The sequence below is a fragment of the Echinops telfairi genome, unplaced genomic scaffold (genome assembly GCF_000313985.2).
Source record: "Echinops telfairi isolate 266 unplaced genomic scaffold, ASM31398v2 ScPeMD7_7459;HRSCAF=8497, whole genome shotgun sequence".
In the NCBI taxonomy this organism is placed as follows: domain Eukaryota; kingdom Metazoa; phylum Chordata; class Mammalia; order Afrosoricida; family Tenrecidae; genus Echinops; species Echinops telfairi.
Window position 1 is genome coordinate 8,033,073 of NW_022111359.1, and position 19,856 is coordinate 8,052,928.

The 19,856-nt window shown below is 38.6% G+C and overlaps 1 protein-coding gene and 1 pseudogene across 1 annotated transcript in view; both read left to right on the forward strand.

Annotated features, from left to right (window-relative positions):
• LOC101659161 (olfactory receptor 7G2-like) overlaps positions 1-5,610 on the forward strand; it is a 7,498-nt gene extending 1,888 nt beyond the window's left edge. Inside the window, exon 2 of the mRNA XM_004714311.1 lies at positions 4,662-5,610. Within this exon, the coding sequence (XP_004714368.1) occupies positions 4,662-5,610 (949 nt within the window). The remainder of the gene's footprint in view (positions 1-4,661) is intronic.
• Positions 5,611-13,305: 7,695 nt separating this feature from the next.
• Positions 13,306-17,129, forward strand: LOC101658842 (annotated as a pseudogene).
• The last annotated feature ends 2,727 nt before the right edge of the window (positions 17,130-19,856 follow it).

Consider the following 19,856-nt stretch of genomic DNA (forward strand, 5'->3'; position numbering starts at 1 on the left):
ATGGAGTACTTGAGTAGGGGCCCACTCTCCATCTGTTTCCTTAATACTAAACTTATAAATATATGTACATATATTTATTTCCCCCTCGCCATATATAAGCATATTTACATCTTTATATACCTGTATTTAGACCTCTGCAACTGCTCTTTGCCTCCTAGTTCTTTCCTCTAATTCTTTGCACTTTCCTCTTGTCCCACTATCATGTTCAGCCTTCATTTGGGTTTCAGGAATTCCTCTCAATTACATTGCCCTTGATTCAGCCCTGCCACACATCTTACATCTTGCCACTGTTTTTGGATCACTTTTTCCCTTGTCCTGGGTTTGTTAACACCCCCTTCCTTTCCTCCGCCTCCCCCTCTCTCATGTCCCCTCAGAACTGTCATCCCATTGTTCTCTCTTCCAGATTGTTTGTCCCGCCTATCCCTTCCAGGTAGACATGCAGTGACAACAATATGCACCAACACAAGACTGAGTACAATGAAGCAACAATAGAAAGTAAAACATTAGCTACAACAACCGCAACAACCACCAAAAAAACCCTATAAATAGTTCTGGGTCTATTTTTTGTCCTTCACGGGTGCTTTCCAGTTGAGTCTGATGGGGTGCCATGCCCTAGCCCATATCTATTCCTGGGGACTTCATTGCTCTGCTCCCCCTGTTGCTCTGCTGCATGCTCCCAGAGGCTGGCTTTGGAGTAGTGAGCTCAGGGCGGGCACAATTCCTGCCATGTGTCTCTGGTGTTGTCCCCCGTGGTGCTATGGATCCATGAGGAACGCTGTATCCCATGGTGAGGCCGGTCCTGTGGTTGTCTCTATGCATTGCTGCTCTGAGCAGAAATATTGTCCTCAGGGCTTGGTGAGCCAGGATGTGCTTCATTCTTTTTTTTTCCCCTCTCACTGGCTCCTGTGTGATCTGATCAGACAAGTCCGTCTTCTTGAGCTGTAGCTTCAGTTCTGTCCTCTGAAGTGATATCTTCTCAGAGGGAAAGTGGTGCTGTCCACTTAGTTGGTAATGGGGCCGGCCCCTCAGTTCTCTCTATTGATTCCCTTAATCATGTCAGTGTGTTGCCTTCCTGTCTTGGAGCTCCGGGTTGAATTGTGGTCCCTCTTTCCCTGTGGAGACACAATCGACATCCTCCCCCACAGTGTGGGTTAGTGCCTTGTTCCACTGGCTACCCATGTCTTTTTTTTCCTTTTTAGTGAGCTACCATATGTATCCCATATGTATCTATGAGTTTAGTCTGGCTCCTGTCGTGTTAACTGGACCTCACCCTAGGGATGTATGTATACAGTAGCTTCTTCCCTATGCCCCTTTTGGATTTTTTGAGCTTACCTCAGTGGACTCATGTAGCACATTATCCTTTTGTGCTTGGCTTACTTCACTTAGCATAATTTTCTCCAGTTCTTCCCATGAGGCAATGTGCTTCATATGTTCATCACTGCTTTTTAGGGATGTATGATACTCCATTGTATGTATGTACTAGAATTTTTTAGTCCATTCATATGTGGATAGAAATTTTGGCTGTTTCCAACTCTTTGCAATTATGAACTGTGCCACGATGAACATTGGGTGACAGATGTCTGGCTGTGGTTTGATTTTTGTCTCTTCTGGGTTTATTCCCAGTAGGGGAATTTCTGGGTCATATGGTAACTCAATTTCCAACTGTTTTAGATATTGCCAAATTGATTTCCATAATGGCTATACTTACCTACAGGTCCACCAGCGGTGGAAAAGAGTTCCTATCTCACCACCACCCCTCCAACACTTGTTACTTTCTGATTTCTTGAATTGGGCTATCTTTGAGGGTGTTAGATGGTATCTCATAGTTGTTTTAATGTGCATTTCTTTTCTGGCTAGAGATCTGGAACATTTTCTGATATATTTATTGGCCATTTGGATTTCTGCCTTTGAGAAACTCCTACTCAGTTCCTTTGCCCACCTCCTGAGTGGACTATTGGTTTTTTTCTTGTTGTAAGTTGTATATTTTAGTAATAAGGCCTTTGTCTGATGTGTCATTGCTAAAGGTATTTTTCCATTCTTTGGTCTCTCTTATTACTCTCTTGGAAAATTCTTTCGATGTACATAAGTGCTTCATCTTTATTATACCCCACTGGTCAGTTTGTGCCTCCTCTGTGTTTGTGTCCTTCCTGATTTCTGATCGCCTATATAGTCCCTGTGCCTAGGTTCTCAGGTTTGTCTCAATTCCCTCATTAATGGCCCTAATAGTTTGGGGTTTTACCTCGAGTTCTGTGATCCACCTTGAGTTTATTCTTGTGTATGGAGTGAGGTAAGGGTCTTGCTTCATTTTTCTGCAGCTGCATATCCATTTTTTCCAGCACCATGAATTCAAAAGGGCCTCTGCTTCCCATTTGATATTTGGGGGGGGACCTTATCAAAGATCAGTTTTCTGTATGCTGATGATTTTATTTCTGGGTTTTCAATACTTTTCCATTGGTCTGAATATCTATCATTATACCAGTACCACGCTGTTTTGACCACTGTGGCTGTACAGTAGGTGCTAAAGTTGGGTAAAGCAAGCCCTCCACCTTTGTCCTTCTTCTTGAGGAGTTCTCTGCTAATTCTCGGTTTCTTCCTTCTCTATATGAAGTTGGTAATCTGTTTTTCTCAACTCTTTGAAGAAAGGTGCTGGAATTTGGATCTGGATAGCATTAAAATTATATAATCCCTTGGGTAGAATTGACATCTTTACAATATTTAGTTTACTGATCAACAAGCATGGGATCGCCTTCCATTTGTTGAGGTCACCCTTGGTTTCTTTTGATAGTGTTTTGTAGTTTTCCTCATACAGATCTTTTGGTTTTTTGAGTCAGGTATATCCCTAGATATTTCAATTTGTGTTTGGCTATTGAGAAGGGTACCCCCTTTTTGATCCCCTCTTCTATGGCCTTGCCCAATGTGTACCGTAGTGCAATAGATTTCTGTTTGTTGATCTTGTAACCTACTACTCTGACATATTCCTCTATTGTAGTCCTCTTGTGGAAATCTTAGGATTTTCAAAAAAATATATGTATGTTATTAATTATGAAAAGGTTTTATAAAACTCAAAAGAGGCAATACACTATGTCTATATTTACTAGACTCTAAATTAATGAAGGAATGGGTTTTAATGGTCCTAATAGAAGTGATTACACTAGGGCTGTAATCACAATGTCAGCAGTTCAGCCAAGAGCCACTCCACAGGAGAAAAGTGAGACTTTCTACTCTGGTAAAGAGTTACTGTCTTGAAAATCCACAGGGGCAGTTTTACCCTCTCCAACAGGATCGTAATGAGTCATCATGACTCAATGGCAGTACATAAAGTTGAATATCATACAAACCACAGGTTCATGTTCAAGAAACAGTCAATTGATTTTAGAAGAAACATTGGTGTGTTTGAGTTTTAAACACTTTTAAAATATTTTCTAAATATTCAAATATTTGAACTGGAGTTCCCTATCCCATACTGAATTTGCATTTCCTGAAGATTTTGACAACAAGATCATTATTTCATTACCTAAAATGAAAAGACGAATTTCCAACAGGAAAATTGTTGTGGGCCCATGTTTTAGCATATGTGACACAGAAGTGTGCAGAGAGTGTGAAATAATATGCAATTGGTCTGGCAAGGTTAAGAAATTAACAACATTTACTTTCCAGGGATCAGAATGGCAATACATGTATTGCCTAAATGAGGAGCTTTGGATATTGAGCCTCTAGGGATAAAGTGCAAATAATGTGTGTATGATAGCTCTCTTAAAGACTTCTTCCCCTGTAAGGAGGTAGAATACATGACCATATTAGCAGAGGTGACCTTTTATGGCCAGGAACATAAGGCTTCACAGAAACCCTCTGTCTTTCCTAGGGGTGGACCTTCTGTTTTCTACATCGTGACTAGATGCCAGCTATCATTCTTCAGGGATGACAGCCAGGTAACCCAAAGTCTGCTAGTTAATGTTTGGAAAGAAGGGCAGGTGTTTGGCTAAAGGCACATCTACAAAAGCAATGGGCATAAACAGATATGCAGGTACAGATTGGAGCTAAGAATTCCATAGGAATCTTGTTTTGTCTTGATTCTTATATCTTTATAAGGATATTAAAGATATCTCTCATTCTGTCTCTTGTTCTGCCTCTAAAATAAAAAGATGACTATGCTGTCGAGAAACCACCTAATCTTTTGGAAACATGATGAAAGTTACAAAATTCTGTGGCACTTACTAACATCCTGTGATTGAGGTAGTAGAAGGGGCCTGATCACATTCATCTGATCCTCTTGATTTTCAGTACATCTTCTTTTATTATTTCTGGCACATGGCTCAGATACCTGGGGAAAGATATTTGTGTCCCAAATTGGCTACTCAGAATGCCACTTGGTCTATCATTTTCTATGTTTTCAATTATTAAATATTTAAAATACATGAAGAATCATTGAGAGTATACTAATAGTAATAGAAAATCAAGATCTTTTAGAACAAATAAATGTTGACCCTGCGATATTGACTTCAGTTTCTTTTTTAAAGAAATCAACAATCATAACCTTTTTACATCCCCCTTTATTCCTCTCTTCCCTTACACAATATCATAGCTGTCTCCAGGGGTTCTAATGCTGTGTGCATTCCAGGGAACACACTTCTGATTGTCATTTTACCTGATCTTTTCATCAGATTCGTCAACCATATAGAACAGAGAAACCAAACAATTGTTGCAGAGTTCATTCTCCTGGGACTGACAGATGATCCAGAACTGCAGCCCATCATTTTTATCCTGTTCCTGATCATGTACCTGGTCACTGTCTTTGGAAACCTGCTCATTGTCTTCACTGTCACCACTGACTCCCACCTGCAAACACCCATGTATTTCTTTCTCTCCAATCTGTCCTTTAATGACATATTCTTAAGCACAACTACCATCCCAAAGATGCTGGTGAATATCCAGACACACACTCAGAGCATCACTTTTACAGGCTGCATCTGCCAGAATTTCTTCATTCTAGCTTTTATTATGTTTGAAAATTGTCTTCTAGCAGCAATGGCCTATGACCGCTACATGGCCATTTGTCACCCACTAAGGTATAGAGTCATCATGAATCCTTGCTTCTGTAGCCTTGTGGTTCTACTTTCCTTGGTCCTTAGTATGATGGTTTCTCTGCTCCACAGTCTCATGATTTTGCACCTGTCCTTCTGCACCCATCTGGAAATCCCTCAATACTTCTGTGAGCTTGCTCAGGTCCTCAAGATTGCCTGTTCCAGTACCCTCCTTAATAACTTCTTGCTGTACTTCGTGGCTTGCATATCGGCTGGTATTCCATTTTCTGGGATCATATTCTCTTACACTAAGATTGTCTCTTCTGTTTTGAGCATACCATCAGCTGATGGAAAGTATAAAGCGTTTTCAACCTGTGGGTCTCACCTGTCCGTTGTTTCTTTATTTTATGGGACGGGGGTTGGTGTGTACATCAGTTCCATCTTTACACAGTCTTCCAGAAAGACAGCAGTTGCCTCAGTGATGTATATTGTTTTCCCTCAAATGATAAATCCTTTTATCTACAGCTTGAGGAACAGAGACATAAAGGTAAGTTTGACAAAACTCTTTGTTAGGCTCTCTTCCTTGTAGTCAATGTGTCATCTCCATGTAACTAATTACTAAATATATATATATATCCCAGTACCATGGATTTGATTCCAATATGTAGTAAATTTATATAAGGTTTTTTGTATTTCTTTAAACTATTCATGGGTTAACAAAATATAAACTCATCACAAATTCAATAAGTAAAGCATTATAAACAAATAGCATCCAATGGACTGTCTCCCAATGACATCAAGTGTCTCAGCTCTAGTGATCATTGTTAACTTGAGTTTGTTTTTTGATGATTCCTGTTATGTTCTTTTATTCAATGAATTTTATGAAATAACCAGCCTATCAGAATATGCTGGCATTTTCACGGCATAAGACTACACCCTTTTATTACCATTGATGTACTTCACTATAATTTATCAAACAAATTAAATGCTTTTTAAATTTTTTAGAAGTTCAGTCATTTATTCTTTTACATTTTATTGTGGGAACGTCCACACAATACAAATTCCTCACCCTTGTAACCCATTTAAATATTTCAATTAAGCAGCATTAATCAGTCTCAGTATTGCACAACCATTACCACTCTCTGTCTCTAGAAATATCTCATCTCCCTCAAAGGAAAACCAATGCCTACTCATCAATCACTTCCCAATTCTCTCTTCTTCCTATTCATGGACACCTGCTCTGTCTATATATTGGCTCAATCTGATATTCTGTCGTAAATTTTTTTCTGACATTTGAAATTTTGTGTCTGGGTTCTTATATTTAGCATAATGTTTTCCATTTCCATCTATGTTGTAGCATTTATCATTATTTAATTCCTTTTTAGAGTGGAATAAAATTTCTTCGCATGCTTGTACCGCATTCTGTTTATCCATTATCATTTTATTGGCATTAATTTTTTTCATGTTTTAGCGAATATTTGTGTATAATATCTACATATCTGTGGACATATGTTGTCATAGTTCTGCCTATAAACCTAGGCATGAAATTATTGTGTCAAAAAGGTCACCCTATATCTATTCATTTGAGAACTTGCCAAATTATTTTCTAAAGAGGTTGTGCCATTTTACATCCTACAATGCATTGGATAAAATTCTCAAATTCTTTTCAACCTTGCAAACACTAAATATCTTGACTTTTGATTGTGTTTTTTATAAAGCCCATAGGTATGGAAATAATTCGTGCCGTAACTGAGCTGAATTCATTGCCCTTGTGTCAATTCTGGCTCATAACGTTTCTCTAGGAGAGAGTAGAAATGCCTCTCTGGTTTTCCAAGACTGTTATCTTTATAGAAGTAAAAAGCTCCATCTCTCTCCCATGGAGCAGCTGGTGGTTTCAAACAGTTGACCTTGTAGTAATAATCTCACCTTGTAACCCATTCTGCCACCTGGGCTCCTCAATTTATGTATTACTTAACCAAAAGGTCGGTGGTTCACTTTGGCATAGAAAAAAACAGGCCTGTCGATCTGCTTTCATAAAAAAAGTTATTTTATATTTGATTATTGTTCTTACATGTCGTTGAATCTGTTCTGACTCATAACAACAGTATGCACTCAAAACAAAACAACGCCATCTCGCACCACATCCACAATTGATGCTACCTGAGGGTCCTGGTGGCATAGTGGTTATGTATTGAGCTGCTAAAGACAAGGTTAAGTTTGAGATGACCAGCTTCTATTTAGGAGAAAGACAGGGCTTTCTTCTTTCAAAAAGAGTTCCCATCTGAGATGAGTGCTGTGATTGGAATCAACTAAACTGCAGTAAGTTTAGTTTTTGCTTTCAGTAAGCCCCATTGCTGAAGCCACTGTAATTGTCCATGTTGTTGAGGGTCTCCTCTTCATCACTAACCCTCAATTTAACCAATTATGATGTCCTTCACCAGAGACTGGTCCCTCCTAATGTCATCTTCAAAGTACTTGGATATAGTCTTGTCATCCTTGATTCTTTTTATATATTTTTTGCCATCCTTGATTCTAAGGCGTATTCTGAATGTACTTTTCTGAAACAATTTTCATTACTTTAGCAATCCATAACATATTCTTCTCTCACACAATAATGCAAAGGTATCATTTTTCAGGCTGTGTATTTCTTGTGTTACTTTTTTGGAAACGTGAACCCATGGAACATAACATAATTTGGGTCAGCCTGTCTTAGTCTGAAAGCTCTGCAGCGAAATTTCCACCATAACAATACCTGCTCCTTTGCCATGTGCACAATCAGACTTATGTTTCTGCCCAGTGTTGCAGAAGCTGTCAATCCATCTTAATCAAAGTTTTCATTTTGTTGCTAATGCTCTAATTTCCCAAATATCATTTAGTCCCTCCTGATCGCTTGTCCTTGGAATGTGAGATGAATTCTTATAATCCTTATTCTAAGGAACATTTTCACTGTCCTTCTATATTTGTTGATTCTTTTATCAGTCACCTCGTCCATATTTAATAGTTTTACCATTATGAGAATTCAATGGCATCAATTATTCTTCACTCTTCCATAATAATGGGCATGCTTTCTCATTCATCTGAGGCAATTGAAAATAGCTTGTGTCAAGGTCACTTTAGTGCTAAAAGTGATAACTTTCTCTTTTTAACCATGTAAAAGCATTTGTCCATTTGATTTTCCCAGTGTTTGATTTCTTGACTGCTGCTTCCATATGAGATCATTGTGAAATCAAAAGTAAAATATAATCCTTGACATCAGTCTTTCTTACATTTATGATGATGATCTTTATTGCTCAGTTACAAGGATTTTTGTTTTCTGTTTTTATTTATTTTAACAGTTTTATCAGCACTTCATCAACACATCATATAATTGCATAATTCAATCATTTCAAGAACAGATGTACAATTATCACCACATTCAATCCTAGCACATATACTTCTTCCCTGTACTCATTGTTATTCATGAATTATTTTTTTTAATTGTGGCAAAAATACACGCAACAAAACATTCCTCAATTCCACAACTTCTACATGTATAATTCACTGCTATTGATTATTCTCTTTGTGTTGGAAACATTATTGTTAACCTTTCCCAAATTATTCCACCACCATTAACATAAGAAATCTTCATCTGTGAGAACCATTGGTAGAACTTTTGTTTCCTTTATGTCAAGGTGTAATTTATACTAAATGCTGTGGTTTTCATCTCCATCATCAAATGCTTCAAAACCTCTAGGTTCTCGGTAAACAAAGAGCAACAGTCTCAGAAACTCATATGGTTATTTCTACTGAAATGTCTGAGATGGTCATTACAAATCAATATAGACTCTATGGCCATAACTTTCTGTGTTTATAGGTCTAGATGTAAAAATAAGTTCTTGGGTTAGTTCTTGAACATGCTCAATAATGTCATGGAAAGCATTTATCTCACGTGATGCCCAAGAACTGACCTCGGCAATATCAGAGGTAATATCTTAGAATCATCAGACACACCTAGATTCATCTCATCCATTGGAGGTAAGAGGGCTGGATCTTTTGGCTGGAGCGTTGCAGTGTAATTTAAGGACTGTGTGCCCAGATCCCTGGTTTGTGGCCTACATCTCCCCATCCCAAGTGCAAGATTCCATTTCTTCCGATTCAGTGGCCTCACCTTTACTACAGAAATCTTTTGTAATTGAGATTACGTTTGGCATTGTAACTAGGCCACTTTTACTGGATGTAAATTTCAGTGATCTAAGCTTTGTTAATCCTGGAAACAACTATTTGGCTACAAGAAATACCTCTTAAATAGAACCCAACTAAATGATATGGTTTTTATTGGATGTGTGCTACTTGGCAGAAATTGTATTACATGCTGCGGGTGGTTATGGTTAACTGGCCAATGGAATTAAATTTGAGGTATTCATTTCCTCATATACATAATTAAATTAAGAAAGACAATGTAGATTAAAATGTATACTTGTTTCTTTTGGCAGTCATATAAAACTACTACAAAGTTGACTGCTTAAAGAGGGAAATTTATTGTCACACAGATCAGAATTCTGTAAATCAGAGACAAAGGTGTCAGCAGAGGGTGGTCCCTTAGAAGGTCCTAGAAAAGAATACAGGTATAGTCTCTTCCAGCTGCAGGGAGAGCTATTGGTTCAAGCAAGTCCATGGCCTGTGGCCCTATAATCCCAATATTTCCCTCTGTGGTTTTATTGCTTCCTCCTTTTTCCTGTTTTCCACACTGTCGAAATTACAAAAATATACATGATCGCAAGTAGGCCTACCAGGATCATATAGGCTTAATCTCCTCTGAAAATATAACTTATTGAATGAAGCTAGCAGTCGCCCTTTAACCCTTTAAGTAATATAAACAGGTTCAAAAATATTGAATGTAAAAATAGAATTTGGCAAGCAGCCATCTAAAATCCTACAAGAAGCCTGCTCCCTCATGTCTCCATTAAAAATGTATTAACAGTATTCTCCAAGAGGGCCAATAAGATTTCTCCATGTGGTTACTATGTGTGATAATACATTTGCATCTGCAAGAATAATCTAGAGACCAAGAAGAAAGACACCACTTTCAGGACTACTATCCCACTCTGTTGTACCCCCTACTCCTAAATCCTTTTAAATACATGTCCATTAATTTTTTGAGTATACGTGTTAGCCCAGATTGATTAGAGAAACAAATCCAGTGACTCATATAGGTGTAAGAAAGACCTTTAATATCAATGAGTAATTGAAGGTCCAGAAAACTACCAGCGTAGTCTAAATCAAGTCCATAAGTCCAATACTAGTCCATCAATCCCTCTTCAGACTCATGCAACTACATGCAATGATGCAGAATGCAGGAAGATCACAGGGCATTGGATAAAGAGACTTGTAGCTCCAAGGGAGGGGGGAAGTATATTAAGGTACTGGCAGGTCTCAGCCAAGTAGCTTGCCAACAGGAAGGTGAAGCAAAGAGAGAGAGGTAGCTGCTAGTTAGCCATTTATCTCACTTGCACCTCCTGAAGAAGTCATCAGGGCGTGACTTGGGTTCCAGGTTAAACTCTATACCTACACTTTACTTGTCAATTTGACATGAAAGTATGTCACTCCCACATCATATTTGTAGCTGAGATTATATGAAGTATTAGTAAATTCCAATTAGTAACTCTCAATCACTGAAATAACTTTTAAAAACAATCCCAGAAAGGAAAAAAAGCTGCCATATAATCGATTCTGATTCATGTTCATTCTAAAGACAATATAATCGGTCCTAGTGGGGAGCGGGGAGGGAGGGGAAAAATGAGGACCTAATGTCGGGGGTTTAAATGGAGAGAAAATGTTTTGAGAAACGATGTACAAATGCGCTTTACACAATTGATGTGTGTATGGATTGGGATAACAGTTGTATGAGCCCCAAATAAAATTATTTTTTTTAAAGAAAAAAAAAAGAGAAGAAAATGTTATGACATTGTGTAGATGATTGCACAACTCTTCTTAATATGAATGAGTGATAAAGTTGTATGTTAAGTATATGCCAATAAAACTATAAAAACTGAAAATTAAAAATATATATATAATCGGTCCTGTAAGTTTATGTAGTTGTAAACTTTTATGCTGGTAAAAAGCCTCATCTTTATTGTGTTGAGCAGATGCTGAATTCAAATTTCTGCCTTTACAATTCATAGCACCATGGATAATCAACTATGCTGTCATGTATCAATCTAAACCCATAAGGAGATATAATTGCGATATTGATAATGAAACCTGATGATAGTCGAAGCTGATGCTGAGTCTAAGAATGAATTTACCAAGAATAACTCTATTTTTGCCGCCAACATTTTAATGGGATAAAATGTATGTATCATACAATTGAACATTTCAATCATATTAAGGAAAATTGTAGAATCAACACCACATCTATCTTTGAGCATTCCCCCACCACTACCCATAGTTAAATCGCCTTTAAAGTGATTTGTGCAACCACGATGAGTTGAAGTGCTCCCTTTTCCCTGCTGATTGCCAATCCCCCACCCCTGCATTCACTATAACACCTTCTATCAGTTGTTGTCATGATACCTCCATGCCTCCTGTGCTTCACATCTGGCAAACTGAACAGAAGAAAATGAGTAATAAATCTTAAAAAGGAGCAAGGATATGATCATAATAGTATAAAGGCAAAAATGCTAACAAGGTGTGAGAGAGAGAAGACCCCTTGCAACAGTCCAGGAGCCAGAGAAGAAACTTCTTTCATGGAACATCTAACAGATACTTGCACCAAGAATAAATTGAGCTCGATGTGTTAGTGTGGATACTTTGGGGAAACAAATCCACCGAAACTCATGTATAAGAGAGAATTTTATATAAAGGCTAAGTGTGCATCAAGAAAACATCCCAATCCAGTGCTACTCAAGCCCACAAGTCCAACATTAACCCATTAACCCATATGTCCAACACCAATCCACAAAGTCCTCATCCATCTCACAAAATAGACACAATGATGTCGACTTCAGGAGGAAAGCCAAGTCAGTGAGTGTGTAAGCATCTCAGCACTGGCAGGGGTCTCCACTTCAAGGTGGGCACAGAGGTACTACATGTATGGTGATCCTGGGGCCCTTTTTGTTAAACACCCACTGAGCTGAGAGTTCATCCAAGGGACAATAATGGCCACTTCCACCTTGTTGTGGCACAACTCTCTACTACTTCTTATACTTCATATCATCTAGCTGGCAGGGTTCTCCACAATGCACCCAGGGCTGCATTGGGGTTAGGTCCATGTGGCTTCTCCTCAGGGATGTCTTCCAGGAAGTAACCCTTGCCAGTTAAAGCACGGAACTGGCTAAGGCAAGTGCACCCTGGTCCGACCATCACAAAGCAAGAGACCCGAGAACTTGAAAGGCCAGGCTCATTGAGCCATTTATCCCTCCACCCTCTTTTAATTAACTCCACATGTGTTTATCGCCAGGTTGGGACAATAAACTAACTATATAATTCAGGGCTGTAAGGAAATCAACTGGTGAAGTATCCATTTTGATCCACCTTAATCAAGATTACAATGGCCTGAGGATAAAGCTGTTTGGAATTCTAGTCTTGGGCTAGAGGGGATCTACCATGGGCTCATTCTGACTAGAAACTGAAGATGCACTTTGTGCTTCCACTGTGCTGCTTAGCCTTCTACAAATTGGGTGTTCCAAATATTTGCTCTGATACTGTTCCTTCTCCATATTCAAATTTTATAATTGTTATCTTTGGATCACACAAGCTAGTGTGCTTCGGATATGGTTGACTCCTTGCTTAGATGGCTGCTTTTTAGAACACATGCCTTCAAGATGCCAGACACTATTCAGATTGATAGCTGGGCACCATCTACTTTCATCACCACAATTTGCTATACGACCCTTATCTTCAGTGATCATTTCATGTAGGTTAGTATTAAATAGGACCATGTTGTCAGAACCAACTGTTCTTGAACTGGGTCTAGAGTTAAGTAGGAACCCAGACTCAATTTGTTGCTCTCTGGAGAATGAATATTTCAAGTTGACTTTGGTGGTAGTAATATGAGAACATCAGAACCATCTAAGACCAAGTGTATCAATAGCAACTAACGACAACCAGAAACTAAATAAAAAGAACACAAAAGAAAGGAAGGAAGGAAGGAAGAAGGGGAGAACGAGATAGAGTGAAATAAGGAAAGGAAAGACTGAGAGACACAAGCAGTAAAGCAAAACCCATATAATAAAAAAGGCACAGCACTGCCCATCACCCCCTGTGGTATCTGTCTATTGCATTATTATCATAATTAATTGTCCCAATGACGCAGCACTCCAGACACTGTCAGTGTGAGGAGTCTATGTGAGTGTTGTTCCGCTTTGTAAAGTTTGATCTCCCATTATATCGGGGTCTGTTCACCCTCAGAATGGAGACTGATATCAGGGGGAAACTCCTGTGATCAATTCTTCCAAATGAAGATCCCTGCTCAATAGATCAGAACCTGCTGTGCCACTTCAAGGTGGGCTCAGAAGTACTACATGTATAGAGTTCCTGGGGCCCTTTCCATTAAACACCCACTGAGCTGAGGGTTCGTCGAAGGTGCAATAATGGCCACTTCCACCTTTTTGTGGGAGCAACTATCTGCTCCTCTCCTATCTAAATAACCCAATCCTCATTCCAAGAGTGTAGGCATTAGAGGCAGGGTTCAGCTCATTCAGCAGGGCATCTATGTTAAGTCTTTATGGTGTCGCCCTTGCATTATGCCATGCTGCCTGCAGGGCCATGCTTCCATGATCATCATGGTGATTAGTCTATGCAGTGGTTCATTGAAGGTTGTGTCGAAACATATTCATAGTGTCTACCCAGGGAAAGAAATCTGGCCTATGCCCCGCTAAGTTCCCTACGCTTATTGTTTACCATCCCTTCCTGCTGTGAGGATACTTTTCCCCAATTGCCCACCATACTCACCAACAAATATCAGTGTCTTCTCCACGATGTAGATGGTCCCCTCTTCTGGCATTGACTTGATGTTCCGAAAAGCTTCTACTTCCATTCCTGTGGGGGATCAATGATGTGCTCCAGGCTTGTTTCCATGTTGTATGGCCTCAAGTGGATGGTCATCCACCAATTCCCCCCTCTTAATGAAGTGATGCCTGCCAATGTGGGCTCTCCTCCTTCACATTGGCTCTTGGGAAGTGTGCACAAGGGCCTTGAGGTTTGGTCCAGGGCCAGTAGGTAGCCTTCTCTCCTTTTGTTCAGGAATTGATTCCTAAGATTTGTTTAATTGTTTTCTCTTCTCACAGTACACATATTTGGACCCATTCAATATTCATCCTTTTGTGATAGACTTATTTCACACAGCATAATGGTTTCCAGGTCATTAAATGTCATGTGGTGTTTCATGCTTTCATCGCTGTTTTATAGGGATGCTTAGTATTCCATTCTGTGTATGTACCATAGTTTCTATATCCAGTCTTCCGCAGTTGCATATTTGGGCTGATACCCATATCCAGCTATTGTGAACTGTGCTGCTATGAACATGGGAGTAGAAATCTCCACTCACATTATGTCTCTTATTTCTTTAGGGTATATGCCTAATAGTGGCATTGCTGGATCCTATGGTTATTCAATTTCCAGTTACAGTCCCAGAAACTCACAGGGGAATTAACACACTGACCTGTAGGGTTACTATGAGTCAGCATCAACTCAGTGGCAATGAGAGAGAGAAAGGAATATTTACAAACCTATTTCCTAAATACTCAAACATTTGAACTGTACTTCCATACCTATTATTTAATTTGCATTTTTGAGACCATTGATCAAGAGAGAATTCTATGGTTATCTAAAAAGAAAAGATCTACTTCCACCAGGAAAATAATTGTGGATATATTTTTATAACATCCATGATGAAGAAAAGTACAGAAATAAGTAGAGTGTGTCAAATAAGTTGAATTGACCTCACAAAATTAGAAAATTAACAATACATACTGTCTGGGATAAAAGAGACAATACATGTGTTGGCTTAATGAGGACCTTTGGATATTGATTCTCCAGGGATACAAAACCTGCAAATAGCAAGTGTATGATGTTACTCTTAAAGACTTCTTTCCCTGTAAGGAAGGATAATAAGTGACCACACTGACAGAGATGATCTTTTGTGCCCAGGAACGTAGTGATTCACTCAAACTTTCTATCTTTCCTGAGGACAGACCTCCTCTTTTCTACATCCAGAGTAGATGTCACCCATTCATCCTTGAGGATGTCAGCCAGGTAACCTAATGTCCATTAGTTTACGTTTTGCAAGGGGGGCAGGTGTTTGGCTACAGAAAAGTCCAAGAACACATGCATGTGAATAAAATAAGTGTAGGTAAAAATTAAGCGAGGACTCTCATGGGAAAATTTTTTGTTCATAATTTTCTGGTCAAGTTTCTTTGTATCTTTACATGGGTTTCAAAGAAGTCACCAATTTGCTTGGTCTCTTGCTCTGCCCCTAAAATCAAGATGATTTTACAGTTGAGGAAACACCAAACCTTTTCAAACCATAATGAATCTGTCTTTCTCTAGAGACCTGGAAATCCCCCAGTTTTTCTGTGAACAAAATTTCATGACATTTACTAGAACTCTATGGTTAAAAAGATAGATTGAAACAGTGGCTGAAACAACAAGCTCAAGGTTCGAGCAATTAGTAAGATGGCCTAGGACTCTAAGTGTTTCTTTCTGTTGTGCACGGGTCATTATGAGTTGAGCGTGATTTGATGTCACCTAGCAACAATATGGTTGTGGTGGAAACAGAAGGCTTGTCATATTCAGCTTATCCTCTTCATTCTTAGAGTATCTTTGTATCATCACTAATGTGTGTGTCTGATCTATAGGGAATGTCATAGTTTCCCAAGTTTATTTATCATGATGACACCCAGGTTTATCATTCATATTATCTTTAATAGATAAATATTTAAATGTACACATAAACATAGATATTGGAAATAATAAAACTATATATTCTAGTCCATTTATGAATAAATGTGTTCTTTCATATTTTTAAAGTTTCAAAGCTCAAACCCAAAAATAGGTTTTGGACATCCCCTTTATTTTTCTATTCCTTTCTACAAGAGAGAGTCTGTGTCCAGTGCTTCTGCTGCTGTTGAACTTTCTGTAAACACACAACTAATTTTCTTTTTCCCTGATCTCTTTATCAGAGTCATCAACAATATAGCACCCAGAAACCACACAGTCATTACAGAGTTCATTCTCCTGGGACTCACAGATGATCCAGAACTTCAGCCCATCATTTTTAGCCTCTTCCTGGTGATGTACCTGATCACTGTCCTTGGAAACCTGCTCATTGTCTTGGCCGTCGTCTCTGACTCCCACCTGCACACACCCATGTACTTCTTTCTCTCCCATCTGTCCTTTATTGACATCTGTGTAAGCACAACTACCATCCCAAAGATGTTGTTGAACATCCAGACGCAGAATCCGACCATCACTTTTACAGGCTGCCTCAGCCAGATTTTCTTTGTCCTGGTTTTTTGTGCTTTTGAAAATTTTCTTCTAGCAGCAATGGCCTATGACCACTATGTCGCCATTTGTTACCCACTGAGGTACGCAGTCATCATGAATCCCTGCTTCTGTGGCCTGCTGATTTTGCTTTCCTTGCTAACTAGTATAATGATTGCCCTGCTACACAGTCTGATGATTTTGCATCTGTCTTTCTGTCCACACCCAGAAATACCTCAGTTTTTCTGTGAACTTCCTCAGCTCCTCGAGATTGCCTGCTCCAGTACCCTCATTAATAACATCTTCATATGCTTTGTTGCTTCCATTTTGGTGGGTGTTCCTCTGTCTGGGATTATATTCTCTTACACCCAAGTTGTCTCCTCTGTTTTGAGGATACCATCATCTAGTGGGAAGTATAAAGTTTTTTCCACCTGTGGATCTCACCTCTCAGTTGTTTAACTATTCTATGGGACAGCTTTTGGTGTGTATATAAGTGCTTTATGTGCACAGTCTTCCAGAAAAACGGCAGTAGCCTCAGTGATGTACATTGTAGTGCCCCAAATGATGAATCCTTTCATCTACAGTCTAAGGAACAAAGACATAAAGGTAAGCTTGAGAAAACTCTTTTTTAGGAAATCTTCCTCGTAATGACTGTATCATGTCTGATAATTTATTGATTACTCAGACCTGCCTGTGATAATACCTTTTTAGTATCAACGTCATTCTCACTCCGTTTCATTTCATCATGTAACATAATAATATGTGCATAATTGTTCTTAGTAATAGTAGGCTATTTCAACATCTTCAATGATGAAGCCTTTGGGATTAAAATTAAGAGACTTTGCTCAAAAAGTAGAATAAAAGAGATATCTTTTTTTTTAAGGAAATTTAGAGAATTTACCAAAATAGAACGGAAGTCTTCAACATGGTGGCTTCATCCAAGGACAAATTTTCCTCATGATTCTCTAGATAATTGCCGCACATGCAGATATAATATCATAGAGAGAATATAATACCTACAGAAAGAAAACATACTGTTTTTCTTAAGTTTATTTTTAGTAAAGTGTTCAACAGAGACAACAAAAGGCATGTGTCCTGTAGGATAAGTGTTTGATCCTAGTACACCCTTCCCACCTCCTATTATTTGGAACCTTTGAATATCATTTGCATGATAAAGAGTGACTACGACAGTTATTGAATAAAGAGTCTTTGCAGAGGGGTTTAGTGAACGGGGATGGCTTGGGCTTGTGATATTATAATCTGGGGTTTGTAATCATGATATGAAACAGGATGTCTCTGAGTTGTTGCAAGAAAAATGGATTTTCTTTTGGAACTTTCAGCTACTAACTAATTTAGTATAAAGTCTTATTTTAAAGGAGGAAACATTTGAGGTTTCATAGAGGAATTAAATTGGGCGTCTCTCTAGAAGATAGGTATCCTATATATCTTCAAGTACTAAGTTTATAGATTTCAATTTCTTTTACTTTCCCCAAGAATACATGCATTAGGGTCTCTTAGAATATATATCCCTACTGCCATGGGATTTATCCCAAATCTTAATGACTTTACATAAACCAAAATAAAAGACAAATTTTCCTGTCATTTAATCAATGCTGTCTCATAACATCCTCCTTGTGGGTTTCCAAGACTGTCACTCTTTATGGGAGTAAAAAGCTGTCTTTCTCCTGAAGAACTGCTGCTAGTTTGGAACCGTCAACCATGTGGATTACAGCTCAGTGAGGAACCTGTATATCGCCACAGCTCCTCTAATGACGTAATATAGGATTTTGAAATCTGTAAATCTTTATCGGAGCAGATTCCCTCATCTTGCCCCCACTGAAAGTATGGTGGGGTTGAACCACAGAAAATGCTTTCAGTTAGCAGTCCAGTGCTTATCTTACCATGCCATCAGGTGAGCATCCAGGGACCATCATTTTTAATAAGTTCATGCTGAGATCCTGATGTACTCAAGTCTGAGAAAGATGACTTGTCTATGGGAAGTCAGTGGGAAAACTTATATAGATTCTAGAATATGAAAGGCCTCTCCTCAGTTTTACACCTTAGAGCATTATATAAAATTTGATGTGCAAAACCTGTCTTTATTTGTATAATTTATAATTTGTCAAGGGTTCATGGGGTGGGGGGGGACAGGGAAGGAGGGGAAAAAAGGAGGAGATGATACCAAGGGCTAAGTAGAAAGCAAATGTTTTGAGAATGAGGAGGGATACAAATGTACAAAAGTGCTTGACACAATGGATGGATTTATGGATTGTGATAAGAGTTGTATGAGTCCCCAATAAAATGATCTAAAAAAATAATAGCAATATGATCACAAAATATTAATTCATTACCAGTTTAAGAAATAAAGCATCATCATCAACATAACATCCAATTGAACTGCCTCTCAGTTTCATCATACTTCTTGCCTCCAGTGCTGATGTCTAGCCTGAATTCCCCTTTGACTATTTCTTTGATGCTCTTTTATTAATTGAATCTTATACAAATACTAGGATTTGTGAACATACTTGTGTTTTCTTAACATGTAACCTCATCTTTTCATCACCCTGTAGAAGCCCTGTTCCTGGTGGAATAGTGGTTAAGGGTTAGGCTGCCAAATGAAAGGTACACAGTACCAAATCCCAGTTACTCTGTGGAAGAAAGATGATATTTCTATTCCTATAAAGTGTTTCAATCTTGTAAGCTCACAGCAGTGTTTGACCCTATTCTATAGGGTCCCTATGAAATGACTCAATGAAAATGACAGCAGGGAAATAAATTTTATCACGTGTCTTTGTATTTTGCTACAATCTACCCAACAAATCGGTTGCTTTTATAACTGGTTTGAAAGTCTGATAAATTATTCATTTTGTCATTTATTATTTTTGTGGGAAAATACACATAGTGCAAATTAGCATCACCAAAAAATGAGATTCCAGCTAAACAGCATTAATATCATGCTCAATGTTGTAATACCCTTAACCACTACCTGGCTCCAGGAATATTTCATCACCTGAAAAGGAATCCCATACCAACAGCCACTCCCCTGTCTCCTCTGGACACAAACCCAGTCACTGCTTCCCCACTGTCTGCATAGATTTGCCCAATCTGCATCTCTGTGTTAATATAATGTTATAATATGTGGGCTTTTGTGTTTGACTTCTTTAACTTAGCACAATGTTTTCAAGGCTCATCTATGTCATAGATGTTAGATATACACAGAGTTAGTGAAGGAGAGTGAACTACCTTGTGTAAACCCGAACAAACAACACTGATAGAGATCTATATCAGCACTTCACTTCTTTTTCACGTGGAATAATATGCCAACACATGGTTGTACCACACATTGTTTATTCAAACTACTATTGATTGGCGTTT